Genomic DNA, 15,931 nt, shown 5'->3' with positions numbered 1-15,931 from the left:
ATTTTATGTCAATTCGTAATAATCTGTGATTTTAATTATACACGAAATTTACAAGTGCATATACGAGGTTATACAAGATCGCGTTTACACCGACGCACGTTTACACAGAGAGAGAGTGAGATAGAGATAGAGGGAAAGAGAAAACAAGAAAAGATCACAAGATGGCGTTTGCGGCGGCGCGCATGATTCTGAAAGACAAAAGAAGGAAGGCATCGAAAGAAGACTTCAGGGACCCGAGGAGTAGAAGCAAGGTAACTTAAAAGATATTATATAAAATTTAATAACGCTAAAGAAAAAAGTTAAAATAAATGATGAGATTATATTGTAAGTTGGCCTTAAATGGTAAAGCCTGAAAGAAAAGCCTTTTAAAATTAAAAAAAAATACTTGAATACTTAAGAAACTTTGTTTGTTCCTTTGTTTAATAGTATGTTAAAAAATCATTCCAAATCGTGTCGCAGTGCTGCGTAGTTCTCGAAAATAAATAAGTCAATATTGTATCACTATCTTAAAAATTGCAGCATCGTCGCCTACCGTTTTGGTGTTAAATAACGCAAAAGTTTAACTTATATTGTATTTGTATCTTTTTATAATTTTCTTAACAGAAGTAATTCGTAAGTATAAAGTTATATACTCGTAATCCAAACCACGCGACGAGTCACAAACTTTGCGGTCTGAATTGACCCTAAGTCTCGCTGAAATTTACTATGAAGTTTTGTGACTCGACTCGTGATTTGGACTATAGAAGAGAAAGCGGAATATATTTCAGGGATAAATCTTCAAGGTGGTTAAGAAATAAGCAGAGATTAATCTCTGAGCGAAATTGCTATAATTGGAATATTTAAAAAATTATATACTTAAATAATATGTCTTTAATTGCGGACTACGGCATTTAATCAATTAATAAATAATAACAGGCCATTTAGCCAAAACTTTTTCGTTATCGCTTCGTTATAGAATCACCGATCAAAATGTATGGAACTGATATAAGCGTTCGTTAATTATGACGTTGTCGTTCAACTCGTTTTTGTCTATTCCATACATTTTGATCAGCGATTCTTTTGAGAAATGATAAAGAAAAAATCTTAGCTCACCCCCCTGATAGTGTTTTTAAGGGTCCCCGCAGACTTACAATTTCCAGTTGACTGACTAAATCGTATAGTATACTGTTAGCTATGGCGCCTTTACACCATGACATTATAATATTATGAAAAATATAGTATAGCTCGTACACAACTTAAAGATCATGGTGATTCTCCGTGCATGTGTACAATCTACCAATCACGTTTTTATACGTCCCTACTCCTTGGTATACCAATAACATATCTACTTCCTGTACTTCACCGCGCCGGTGGCCAGCTCGCCTTTTGTCTCTCAGATTTTTGCATTTCTTACTTTACTATAATATAAAATTACTTATGGCGCGAGTTTTACAAACAATAATTGTATGTAAATGATAGCGTGGCCGCGCCGGTATTTAAATAAATCATTACATACTAGAGTTACATACACTTGCTTGTGTTTAGCGGCTAAACCGCGCGTTCGGGCGGACCCATATAAATTCAGTCCAAATGTCGACTTTACATTTTTTATTCATCCCAAAAATTGCACAACGGCGCTTAGCAAGTTTTCACTCTAAAAGCATTTTAATAGCTAAATAGCCAATGGTGATAATTGAAATTGATGGAGTCGTTACAGTAAGTTTGAACGTTAAATTGAAAACGTTTATCGGCCATTAAAGTATCTTTACATTTTGCTCGGATATTGCTCATTAGCGAGCCAAAGTTGGGTGTGTGCGCCGCCTGTTACACCGTTGCGAACATTGTGAATCGGTTTTCGAAACCCTACGAAATTGGTCAACTTTAGAAGTTCAGCAAGAAAATATTTCACTGATACAAAAATAAATAGAACCTTGCCAGGTCCGTTGGAACTTTAGCAGGATATAATATTATATACATGTAAAAAATAATCATAATATTCCTCTATAAATATCTTTACTTCATAAACCAACTGTAGATTATTTGTAAGAAGGAAATAAAGTTTTTTATCGTTTAAGTAAGTAAATATTATTATATTGTATTATTCGATGCAATTAAGCATTTAAACTGAGAACCGATTAGGAACTGAGGAAGTGCCTATTTCACCATGATATTTTGATAATTATTAACTTTAACAAACATTGGTTGATTATATTATTATCAATGAAACAAAAAAAAAACCGGTTCGATAACGGTGTTAAAGCCGCCATATTTAAAGATAACTTAACGAGTTCGTTAATGAGATTGCTCGATGTTTGTCCATTTTATGTCGCTTCTATTTTGTGACATCACTCGACATGACATGGCGTTATTAAAAACAAATTAGGGCACGTTTTCCGGGTCAGGAATCGCGAAAGGAACTGTGACTTCAGTTATCACAAGATTTGGAAAGAGAGTCGTTACTTTTTCCACACGGTTGTTATAAGAGGATATCTTATTGAAATCTATACATCTATACATATAAATAAAATTGGAGTGTCTGTTTGTAATATTTAAAGAACCGTTTTTTACTACATGCATATGAATCTATAAACGATACATACACCAAAACAACATTTTTTATAATTTTTGTCTGTCTGTCTGTTTGTTCCGGCTAATCTCTGAAACGGCTGGAGCTATTTTGTCGGGACTTTTTTTGGTAGATAGCTGATGTAGTAAGGTGTAACTTAGGCTACTTTTTAACCGAGGAGGAGGTTATATTTTTATTAGCGGACTATCCATCTTTGTTATTATATTTACTATGTTGACGCGGACGAAGTCGCGGGCAACAGCTAGTAAGTAATAATATAAAGGCACGAGTCTTCGCCGAGTCTTTAAATTTAAAGACTCGGCGAAGACTCGTGCACGAAAGGTTCTTTTTTTTTCTTCTCCCTAATAACAGGGCTTGTTGTATTCATAATATAATTAATAATACGAATATTTTTTTTTTGGTCAGTACATAATAAAATAATTATATATACTGTAAATTACATAATGTTAAGAATAGCCATAAGTGGCAACAGGAATACATCAATTCTAAAATTTTATACTGTTTAGCTGTCGCAGTTCCTACGATACTGACAGACAGACTGACAGATAGCAAAGTCTGACTAATAGGGTCCAGTTTCTACCCTTCGGGTACGGAACCCTAAAAAGCTGACCTGGCTGAACTAGGAAATTGTACAGCAAGTATTAATATTATACTTGAAATAGCAATTTTCTGAGTAATAAAACTAAATAGCATTGCGCAAAGGCTTTTACAAGGACTTACTGTATTGGTTAGTTTAACAGAAATAGCATCAGCAAAATTTCTTTTCGAGAAAAAGAGAATTTTACATTTTAAAAGCGTTTTCTGGTATTTTTGTAAGTTATTCGATAAGCAGATAAAATATTATAAACTTATAACAATCACTATTTATATTCTTGTAACTTTGTTACAGCGAAATTGTATGATGAATAATCAGAAAAATTTCAGAAGAATAGTCAGTTACCGTGATAAAACTGTGCCTCTTTGCTGGCTTAGGGCCTGTTTCACCACTTTCTGATAAAGTGCCTAATAGGCTATTCACAACTTTTTTGACAGATTCTCCATACTTGATCTGTCAAGTTAATTGGTGGATAGCCTTATCAGGAAGTGGTGAAACAGGCCCTTAGTCTTTTTAAAATATTATATTATGCATAATTACAGAAATTATCAAGGGATAGACGGATAGTTCCTTTACTTACCACCTCCTGTACCTTTCTCTGTTTGGAAAAGGACAGCATATTAAGAGTCCCATAACAAGCCTAAGGCCCAATTTCACCAACTTCTGTTAAAGTTAATGCTCGAATTAGTATTACGTCACCTCTTTAGTTTTTCATATGAATGAAAGAGAATTCATGACATATTAACAAGCTGATAACACTAACAGACGTTGGTGTTTGACCTTAACCCATCAAGCCCCATAAGCTCACCGGTGAGCGATACACAATAGAATAACAATAGATTTCCAAGAATCCACGATCGAAGGATTAATTCGTTAGTCAATCTGAAATCAATTTTCGAAGCGAATGGGCCGAGCGGCGTAAAACTGGCAGATAAGCCCACGCGATACACCTCCTGTATAGCGCGTGAAGCAATTTCCGGCGTGCCTCCGTACTTCCGGTATGCCAGTGATACACGCCAGTAGCCTGTATGAAGCATATTATGTGAGCAAACATCTGTTATGGTCTGTTTTCACTGCAACGTGACGAGAAGATGCAACGTTGCATTTTTAGAATAATAATAATATCTATGGACGCTTCACACCACGTCAGTCTGGCCCCGTGCTAAGTACCTGAAGGACTTATGTTACTGGTACCAGACAACGGAAATATATTTAATACTTTTTATACTATACATATATTTAAGATTTTTATTATATGATACACATATTTAATACACACCCATGACGCAGGAACTTTGAAAACTTTTTGTTCCGTCGGCGGGATTCGAACCCGCGACCCCCGGCTTGAGCTACCGATAGCCCACCCCCTGAGCCACAGAGGTAGTCAAAATAAGAATATGCACCATTCAAAACTTTATCACACAAGAAGTAGAAACGTGTAACGAATACATGCATACTTTGTGCAAAAAGAGACCCGAATACATGCAAGAATTTTGTGTAATTACAGAAGTGACAATTATTGTCAACGGCTTTATTTCGTAAAGAGTGTCAGTGTTTCGTAGATATTCTCATATTTTAGTGTGCGAAAAGGAACCAAATTCAAAACGGTTGAAGTATGGGAGTTACGTTTCCTTAGTTTTTATTATTCGTAGCTTAGAGCAGAATACCTATAGCCAGTGGCGTAAATAGGGCGGTGCCACGGATGCCCAGGCACAGGGCGTAGACTCTGAGGGGGCGCAAAAATCGCCTCGGCTCCCCTGCTTGTTTGCCCAAACCAGTTCCTTAAAAAAAGTATGTTTTCCAAAATTTTAGAATACTTATTATAATAATTGGTCTACCAACAGTCAACACCATGTTTTATTTTATCACCCTGAATGAAATAAAACATGCCTATACCTACATAGCATAATTGCTCTGGGTACTACTTGTTTATCTTTAGATAAGTAAGTATTATAATACTTACTTATCTAAAGATAAACAAGGGCGCACTCGCACAGGGCGCAAAAAAGGCTATTTACGGCACTGCCTATAGCCGTAAAGTAGCATTTGATTTGAATTTTACTCGGTGACGACGGTAGTGGATACACTACCTTACCATATCTACTTCGTCCGAATCTTGTACACAAGCAATGTCATTGCTATAATTTTTCAAGAGCTTAATCTGAAGTCCGCAATCTGTGGCTCGGTCACGTCCAGTGTACTAAATACAGCTTTATTTTGATGGCAGTAAGGTTCAGAATAACAACATGAGAGTGATCCAAGAGGTAAGAGTGACATTTTAGACAAAATGGATACTTTTTTCTAGAGAAATTCGTATTTTTAGTTGAGATCAGTAAATTTTGGCATAATTTCACTTAGGTCATTCTGGCTGCAATAATGCAATTTTGGATCGGACCCGTTTCTAAGCTACGACGCAACGGACAAACATACACACAAACAGACACGTCAAAGTTTTAACCGTCGATCGTGGGAAAACGAGACACAATATATATATTCTATTGTGTCTCGTTCACCGGTGAGCGTATGGGGCTTGATGAATTAACAGCCTTGCTTTCGTCGGAGGTTAAAATACATAATATTAAGTTATTAGCATTTCAAAAGTCATAATTACAAAAATAAAGTTTCTATTTTGAAGAAAGTCCTTGACTCACCATCGTTTCAAAATCAGAAAGTTTTAAAGTAACAAGTACAAACGTAAACAATTCAAGTCTCAATTAAGCTGACTAGCTGCATGCAAAAATTCACTCCAAAGCAATTTTCGTTGTACAAAACAAGAATGTAGAAAATTTTCATCAGGTTGTCTTCGCGAAGCGTTTTATAGCGAAAATCGACGCAAACAAGTCTCTAAATTTCTTTTTTACTCGTTTCCGCTTTTGAGTTTCCGGTAAAAGAATCTCGTTTGACTCAAGTGATTTATTCGCACTGATTTATTTGAAAATTCTACCAAATTCTCTGTGGGTTTCGTTGATATTTAAAAGGTCGTTTTTGTGTGGGAGTATATTGCTCCTACAGAGTTAAAAACATAAAGTTAATATACCTAGCGGAATGGAGCAACAATCTCGAGCTGTCAAACGTAACCAAAATTGGTTTCATCTGTGTGTAAAAATATGTGTACGTATACACTTACACAAGCATGATTGAACATGATTTTTATGAGATTAAGTTGTCAACGTGTGGCACGTGCCGACTGGACGTCAAAAAAAGAGTGCTGCTGTCATGTATCACACGTCTCTTTTTACCACGCAGTGTTACTGATAGTGATATCTCTCTTGCTCTGGCCTTTGTTTCTCTTTTCCGATAGGTATATTAACTTTATGGTTAAAAACTAGTAAAAAGATTTTTTACTCCTATCCATACATTTTGATGACTTACTGCCGCACTGAGAAACAAACATTATTTATTTACTTACAATCTACCTTACAATATTATGATTTCGACGACCTCTGTGGCTCAGTTGGTGGCGCGTTGGGGTCGCGGGTTCGAATCCCGCCGACGGAACAAAGATTTTCAATGTTCCTGGGTCTTGGATATGTATTAAATATATGTATGATATAATAAAAATCTTAAACATTTATGTATAATGTTGTATTAAATATATATCCGTTGTCTGGTATCCCGGGTAACACAAGTCCTTCAGGTACTTAGGACGGGGCCAGACTGACGTGGTGTGAAGCATCCATAGATATTGTTATTATTATTTATGATTTTGACATAAGCCGCATTACCCATACATTATCTGGAAAACTCTTGATTTAACTACAAGATAAGTTATTATTATTACTCTCTGAGTGCGAATAACTTTACTTTTTGTCAAATGTTCACAAACTTACGACGGTGTTAAGACAGCGCGCTGTTAAATACCGTCGTGTGTGGCACTACAAGTCAGCAGACTGGGATGGGATGCGGTCGTTTTTTGCATCCTATCCTTGGGGGCACGTGTGCTTCTCGCCGGATGATCTCGACAACACTGCCAACTCTGTTGCCGATGTGGTGATGCAGGGGATGGAACTTTTCATTCCGACCTCTGTAGTGCCAACTGGCGGCAGATTTCGTCCCTGGTTTGGTTCATCCCCCAAAAAAGCTTCTCGCCGGAAGCAGGAGGCTTACCAATCCTGGGCCAACGCAGTGTCTGCTCGAGATTTAAATACCAGCACATATAAAAAGGAGTACAACCTTGCCTCTAGGTCCCTCAAGAAAGAGATTACCCGGGCAAAGCAACAGCACGTCAATAGAATTGGCAAGAGACTTGAGCGCCTCCCCTCGGGAACCCGTGCATTCTGGTCTCTGGCCAAAGCTATTGAAGGAAATTTCTGCAAGCCAACCCTACCATCCCTACACGTAGGAAATGGATCGTTGGCCCAGGACGCAAAAGACAAAGCCGATCTTCTGGGCAAGCTCTTTGCGTCAAACTCGACCCTGGGTGACGGGGGGCAGAAACCGCCGACCATACCGCGATGCACGAGCATCATGTCGGATATACGGTTTCATCAGCGCTCAGTGCGAAAAGCCCTCTGTTCCCTTGATATCCAAAAGTCGAGTGGGCCTGACGGAATCCCGCCTATTGTGTTGAAAAAGTGTGCTCCAGAGTTGGCTCCGGTCTTGACGCGTCTTTTTCGGCTCTCCTATTCTACTGGCATCGTCCCGGCTTCCTGGAAGACAGCCTTGGTGCACCCGATCCCCAAAAAAGGTGATCGCTCAAATCCTTCCAACTACAGACCAATCGCTATAACCTCTCTCTTCTCGAAGATAATGGAATCCATTATCAATAGCCAGCTTCTTCGATACTTGGACGGCCAGGGATTGCTAAGCGACAAACAATACGGGTTCCGTAAGGGTCGCTCGGCTGGTGATCTCTTGGCATACCTGACTCATCGTTGGGCTCAGGCAATTGAGTCGAAGGGAGAGGCATTGGCTGTTAGTTTGGACATTGCGAAGGCCTTCGATCGGGTTTGGCATAAAGCGCTGCTATCAAAGCTTCCATCATACGGGCTACCCGAGAAATTATGTAAGTGGGTCACTAGTTTCTTAGCAGACAGAAGCATAAAGGTCGTAGTTGACGGCGAATGCTCGGAAACTCAGTCTGTTAATGCTGGTGTCCCTCAGGGCTGTGTGCTATCGCCTACTCTATTCATACTGCATATCAATGACATGTTACAAACCAAAGGCATTCATTGCTATGCGGATGATAGTACAGGTGATGCTGTATATACCGGCTCCCCTAATATTTCTCGGCAAAATGTCACTGAGAGTCGAAACGATCTTGTGTCTAAGGTGGAGAATTCATTGGAGAAGGTCTCTGAATGGGGTAGACGTAACTTAGTCCAATTCAACCCCGCCAAGACACAAGTCTGCGCGTTCACCACTAAAAAGTCACCAATGGTCGTTTATCCTCGTTTCGAGGGCACATCTTTAACCATCTCCCCTAGCATTGAGATACTTGGCGTCAACATATCGAGCGAAGTCCAGTTCCGATATCATCTTGAGGGTAAGGCCAAATTAGCCTCAAAGAAGCTTGGCGTTCTTAACAGAGCGAGACAGTACTTCAGTCCGGACCAACGCCTACAACTCTACAAGGCGCAGGTTCGGCCTCATATGGAATATTGTTCTCATCTCTGGGCAGGGGCGCCAAAATACCAACTGCTCCCTCTGGATCGTATCCAACGAAGGGCTGCTCGAATTGTTGATTGCCATAGTGTTTCAAACAGCTTGGACCCCCTGGAATTACGCCGAGATGTTGCTTCACTCTGCATCCTCTATCGGTTGTATCACGGGGAGTGCTCTGAGGAATTGTTCGGAATCATACCACCTGCAACTTTTCGCTATCGTCCCACGCGAAAAACATACCATCCTCATCACCTTGATGAGTGGCAGTCTTCCACAGTGCGTTTTTCGCGTAACTTTCTGCCGCGCACTGTAAAACTCTGGAATGGGCTGTCACCAGCAGTATTTCCGGACCGATACGACCTGCAAACCTTCAAGAAAAGAGCGTATACCCTCTTAAAAGGCCGGCAACGCACCTGCAGCTCTTCTGATGTTGCGAGTGTCCATGGGCGACGGTAGTTGCTTACCATCAGGTGACCCGTTTGCTCGTTTGCCCCCTTATTTAATAAAAAAAAAAAAAAAAAAAAATTAACATGATGTTATCAGTATCACTAATATGAATGCAAGGTCTATCAAAATCAGATTAGATAACGGGCGCAACAAACAACAACTTCAACATGGGCGCGCCAAATCCATTTATTTTACGATCCGTTTTATCCGGGAACCACATATTTTTCCTGGGTAAAAAGTTTTAAATGTCCTTTCCCAGGACTCAAAGTATCTCCATACCCAACAAAATCGGTTCGGCGATTTGGGCGTGAAGAGGTAACAAACAGACACACTTTCCTTATATATTACGAGCTTTTGCCCGCGGCTTCGCTCGCGTTAAGAAGTATCATTATATACAAACTTTCATCCCCTATTTTAACCCCTTGGAGGTAGAATTGATCAAAATCCTTTGTTAGCGGATGCCTACGTCATATCATCTACCTGCATGCCAAATTTTAGCCCGATCGGTCCAGTGGTTTGGGCTGTGCATTGATAGATCACCATGTCTGTCAGTCACCTTTGAGTTTTATATATACAGATAAACTACAAGTAAAAACGAATACAAATCTCACTCTCTAAAAACTAACATCAGAAAACCTAAACAAAAATTACTGTCTTCCTTCTTACTTTAGTGTGTTTCTAATTCCTGCTCAAACTTTTCCGATCCGATCACTGGGGTATTGGCTGAGCAAGAACAATTGGCTAGTATATTTGAAAAACTTGGATCCCGAGGGAAATATCGTCTCTATTTCTACAGATCTATTTCTATAGATAGTTGTCATTATCTTTTTACTTCATCATATTTGAAGACATGAGGAGATGAAGTGGATAACTAACATTTTACAACATCCTGGACCATTACTTATTTTTCCCTTAAAATTTGAACAAACCATGTTACAGTGCTCCCAAAGTGATAATGCACATAGAAATTTTCGTAATTTTTCGGCAACGGTCGTATATGCCGAGCGTTGGAAGACGTTGCTGCAAAGCGCTGTTTTTAAACTTAACTTAAAGAAAAACACCGCTTTGCAGACGTAGAGGCGTCTGACGTTGCTTATACGTTACCATGGTAACGCCCGATGGATAGCACTTATTGACGGACCGGCAACAGCGGACAGCCACCGGCTATATGATATTTACTTACTTCAATTTCCTTTGAACAAGGTGCAAATTCAAATGCATTGTTTGTGGCTCTTACGTTTTATAGATTCGGGTGTTTTCGTGATTACGACAGTTAGCGGAGATTTCCAAGCGCATCATTTGACTTGACGACCTCTGTGGCTCAGTGGTGAGCGCATTGGTAGCTCAAGCCGGAGGTCGCGGGTTCGAATCCCGCCAACGGAACAAAAAGTTTTCAAAGTTCCTGGGTCATGGATGTGTATTAAATATGTGTATCATATAATAAAAATCTTAAATATATGTACAGAATAAAAGTATTAAATATATTTCCGTTGTCTGGTACCCGTAACACAAGTCCTTCAGGTACTTACCACGGGGCCAGACTGACGTGGTGTGAAGTGTCCATAGATATTATTATCATTCATTTGGAAGTCCTGTACTTATCTACTTCGTCACCTGGCTAATATTTAGCTATACATATAATCAAAATTGTTGTGATTTCAAATCGTTTTCGCCGTCGTAAAGCCTCCATTCATGCAAAAGAAACGACATTTTTCAAATTGGTACTTACCCACTTCATTCCTTCATGTCTTAAATTATGGGATAGTGTAACTAGAGAATTATTATTTCCAACTTATAGATTTGTAACGTTATGAAGCATTTCTATACTAAAAACGTTTTCTACACAAATTATTTTTTGTTTTCACGACAGTCTTAAGCAGTTAACGAAGCATTTATGAAAAGGCTAATATACATTTGATTAATGGCTTTGTAATTATAAAATTATTTTCAAGTGCTAAACCAGTTAAATTGAACGTACCTACTTATAATACTGAGCTGTACCTTTTAATTAATTTTCATCTACAAGGAAACTTAAGAGCTCACCTGACTCTAAAAATCAAACATCGTCCTTCTCTCTTCACACTCACGCCCGTCTTTCATATGCCAGGTGAAAAAGGACGGCGCTGAATCATCGCCGATTTAGTTTTACTTGAGTAAAAGACGAACTATAATGATTATGAAAAAAGTGTTTTGAGCAAATTTAGGTTTTATCAATACCTTTTTAGATATTAAAAAATATTAAAGAAAAGACAGCAAACTTCGAAGATTCAAGCAAAAATGTGTCTAAAACAAGGTTTTTTGTAAAAAAGAAACTATCGAGCATTTTTTGAGTAATCGTGAACTGAAGTTACTTGTGTCAAAAAATCAGTTTTCTAGACCTTACAGATTTTGAGATCTAGGTTAAAGTATGTAGTCAAGTTAGGGTCATATGGGCTCTTAAGCTCAGGGTGGGCTATAATACTGCCAATTTAAAAATATTTTAGCGCCGGTAAATCTTAGGTATCACAATGAATTCTATGGATTTCACCACATATCGTACAAAATATACAGTATCATAAGCTTTTTAACTCGTTACGTACATTGTAGCATTATCTGAGTCGACAATAACGGCATATAAAAAAATATAAAAACGGAATATTACAATATCAATTGCCGCCAAAATCGCGTGAAACAAACGAAAAGCGCTTAACTGAATATCATAAAAGTCACGTACTGAGTATTAAAATCCATGTATTCAGATAAAACGAAATTGGGAAATTGGTAAACATTTATACAGGTCATTTCTTAACCACCAATTTTTAAATGTTTATAGAAACTGGTGTATCAAAACTAACTGATAATATGGATGTGTATGTGTTTCTTGTATGGAGTTCACTGTGAAAGTAGCAGCACTGGAAGAGTTTTTAGTAATTTTTTTTGTGATTTGTATGGGCAAGCGTATCATGAATTTTTCCATACAAAGGTGATAGGTGATATAGGTATATTTATGGGACTCATACACACCCTAAAGTATTATCACCTAGTTCTGTTATACCTTGTAGAAACAATAGAGACACGTGAATTGTTATAATACTATCAATTATTGCCAATGTGTTTTCTTACAGGAGAGCTTTGGGCTAGATCAGCCTTTCCCAAAGTGGGCGTATTCCCAAATAACGCCCCCTTGTGGGCACTGAAGGTCTAAAGGTGTGGGACCCAGGAAAAAATGGGGGCGTTGTGAGGCTTGGGGGTGATTTATTTCATCCGGATGCATTTTAAGCTAAAACATAATTTGTTCTCAAAGTGGGCAGTAGACAAAATAAGTTTTGGAAGCCCCTGGGCTAGATTTTGCGGCTACATCGCAAGATCACAAGCAATTTTATGTAAACGACAGCAACGCGCCGCTATTTAAATAAATCGCTACATACGTTTGCTTGTAATATTATGTAATATTGGTATAGCCAGTTTTATTTTACTCAGCCACAAGCAACGGCAGCATGGGTCGCTCTCGCTACACAAATGTCGGTAGAAAATAAATTCAATAGCCTAGGTCATAAAGTGGCATTTTAGTTAAATTTTTGTCGGTCGCGGTCGCGGTTGATCGGAAATTGCATTCTTGTAATTTTGATTCGATTGATTTAGGAATACACAATAATAGTAACAACCACTTAGTTATTACCAAGCTTATCTGAGACAATATGATTAATGAATCACAAACAAATTATCCACAGACAAGACTACGAGGAAAAATAAATGTGTTGTTGTAAATATATGTCGCTGTTTGTTTTGGCATATGCTTTGTATGTGCTTCTCGATGTTGGATGGACTTCAAACACAGCTTTGGCGCCAAACTATGACGTCATCAGGAACTGAGAATAACTGTGAATGCACTTCTATAGCTTATCTATGCAATACTGTATACTGTTTCACATCTATGTCTACACGATGCTTGCGTTAGGGCAGCCTTTGGAGTACTATCAAATGCTGCTCTACTCTAACTATTTCTGTGTAATACTATACTTAAGTTATTAAGATTGATATGCTTCGCACCTAGCACTGGTCACATTTCTATCGCTACACGGTTTTCCACTCGAACTTCGTGTCCAAACGCTAATGAAAATTTCAACGACGGTAATGCCCCTATGAGGCTATTGGGTAATTACAGCTGGTCCAAACCGGCCATCTGAATTGCAAATTAGGACACCGAACCGTAATAATTCATCGAGCATTAACAGAGGTTTATAAATACGTTAACATGAAATATCTACCTTCATTACTCATAATAAATTTTGCTGAAACACTTTAAGATGTAAATAAAAGAAGAAATTTATATTTGCCGAATGCTTAAAAAATTATTTAATAAAGAAGTAAATTTAAAAATTCTCGCCACGCTCAGAGTCTCTTTTATATGACACATATTTTAAAATAAAATGGTTCCTCTTTTCTTAAAAGCTATCGGGACATTCCCCTCATTTTTCATCTTCGTAAATCCTATCAGTAAATCTCTCACACTCTTCACCGATGGCTTTTTAAAGTGAAAATACAAATTTACCGGATAAAATTTCATGATCATCTTAATCGTTTGATAAATTACTCTGAGCGTTCTCAATTTGTAAAATTATTTTATTAACGGTTAACTAAAGCATATTATTTCTGAATTGATATACAACTTGTCAATGTTAAATAAATATTTTCTGTGGCATAATAATATAATATTAGTTTGGACTAGGAACCACAAAAATGTATCGAAATACTTACGTTAAATTCTCGTAACATTGAGCGGCATAGATTTGTGACCTATCTTCTAGCATGTCAATCTTTTTGGTTACGATTTGCTCTATGTGCTTGGTGTATAGGACAGTCTTTCTTCTTGCAGGCCCGGAGTGCTAGCACCAGTAGCTTTAGGAGTGTAAGTCAGGTATGACCGTAAGCTTGATCACGCCTGGCCATATACATCGATGATTTCTTTTCCATTGGCAATGATTTTGACATAAAGGTGCTCCCTCACCGGGAGAATTCACGTGTAATGTAACATTGTAGATTCGTTTTTGAGCATTACATTACAAAAATACCTCCCTGATCGACGAGCATTCACGTGTAATGTAACATTAAAAATTCGACTTTGAGCACTACATTACAATATTACCTCCCTGACTGATGAGCGTTCGCGTGTAATGTAACATTCGACTTTGACCATTCCATAGCTAGTTGATGTTATATCAAAATATTACGCACTGTATCATTACAAAGTGCGCATTGTAATGCTCGGTTTTGTGTCATTACAAGGTATGCATCATAATGCTCGGTTCTCCTCCCTCACTGATGTAATGCTCGACTCTGTAACGTTACATTACAAGCGAAAGCTCCCGGTGAGTGAGCACCTTTAGACATTAGAAATATCAGCAAGTAAAAATCATTACCAAAATTATTATGCCATGACTCATCTGCCTTTTACAGTAGATTTAGCAGTAGTATCATGCAGTAGCCAGTAGAAATAAGGTAAGTGTAAGGTAAGTTAGGCTGGTATAAATAGTCAGTACTTAAGATGCGACCCGGTCTCAAGACGCGGTTCGGCTCTGTGATTGGTCCAAATTTTGACAGCCAACCAATCACAGAGCCTGAACCGTGTCTTGAGACCGAGATGCATCTTGAGTACTGACTATTTATACCGGCCTTAGTGTAGTGATACGTCTTTTAGAAGTCGGTTAAATAATCGCGTTTACACGCGTCGTTCAGAGTTAAATTAGTTTCGCTAAAACCAATTTCATAGAACGATACAAATGGCGTAGTATTAATCGTGATAGATGAAATATTGTGTACGTATTTGTTCCGATCTCTCGGATGACTATTTGAAAATCCATCGTTCAATATTAGTCATTTCGAAGTTGATTTCATTCTGATCAGCAATTTTGCCATCGATGGAGTGTTCCATTTGATATAAATCATAGGCCGGGAAATTGGTATTCGATGAAAAGGGAGACTGACGTTTGAAAATGTAAATTATATTTTAGATGTCAATTTAATTTCGATAAGAAACAAGATGGCGCAGGGGGATATTGTTTTCTTGCCTACGAATAATAAAAACTAAGGAATCGTAACTCCCATACTATTACCGTTTTAAATTTGGTTCCTTTTGATCTGTCATGTAACGTCAGCCTAGTACCGCTCAAGGTCACCTAAATATTGCAAATGTATTGAAATGTGTACCTAAGGTACACTTTTTTGACAAATATTGTGGAGCATGTTTTTTGACGGAGTTGCTTTTCCTTAGTTTTTATTATTCGTAGTTTCTTGCCTATAAAAAAACTAGATAACGCCCGCAATTCCGTTGCGGCAAAATTACTTTTTTTTTTGGAAAAAAGTATCCTATGTTTCCTGGGACTCAAAGTATGCCTTTACCAAACATCAAAATCGGTTCGGCGGTTTGGGTGTGAAGAGGTAACAGACAGACAGACACACTTTAGCATTTTTAATATTAGTATGGAAGTATGTATAATGTTTTCTTAGCAATAACCTCCTAACCTTGATTTAATGCTATTAATTGATAACAAAAAAACTGATTTTCTTTTTTAATTTACTCAAGTATTTTCTTAAATCATTAAAATATGTTTACCAGAATTTAAACGATTGCTGATTATTTTGCACCGATGATGATAGTTCACTTCCCCAAATGTTGGTGCTTAGATCGTTATGCAAATACGTCCTTTGACCTAAAAACCCAGTTTTGATCTTAATCTCCT

At 37.9% G+C, this 15,931-nt stretch overlaps 1 protein-coding gene across 3 annotated transcripts in view; it reads left to right on the top strand.

Annotated features, from left to right (window-relative positions):
- Positions 1–15,931, top strand: part of LOC121732902 (neo-calmodulin-like) — a 158,718-nt gene that overhangs the window by 106,095 nt on the left and 36,692 nt on the right. Inside the window, exons 1-2 of one of the 3 annotated variants that reach the window (XM_042122925.1) lie at positions 48–251; positions 14,068–14,109. The exons of 1 other annotated variant lie outside the window; for it this stretch is intronic. In XM_042122925.1, the coding sequence (XP_041978859.1) occupies positions 162–251; positions 14,068–14,109 (132 nt within the window). In that variant the 5' untranslated portion in view covers positions 48–161. Of the gene's footprint in view, positions 1–47; positions 252–14,067; positions 14,110–15,931 lie in introns of those variants that run through there. One more of the 3 variants, XM_042122926.1, reaches the window with a different exon arrangement.

This window comes from Aricia agestis, chromosome 13 (assembly GCF_905147365.1).
Source record: "Aricia agestis chromosome 13, ilAriAges1.1, whole genome shotgun sequence".
Taxonomy (NCBI): domain Eukaryota; kingdom Metazoa; phylum Arthropoda; class Insecta; order Lepidoptera; family Lycaenidae; genus Aricia; species Aricia agestis.
This window is presented reverse-complemented; position numbering and strand designations above follow the sequence as displayed.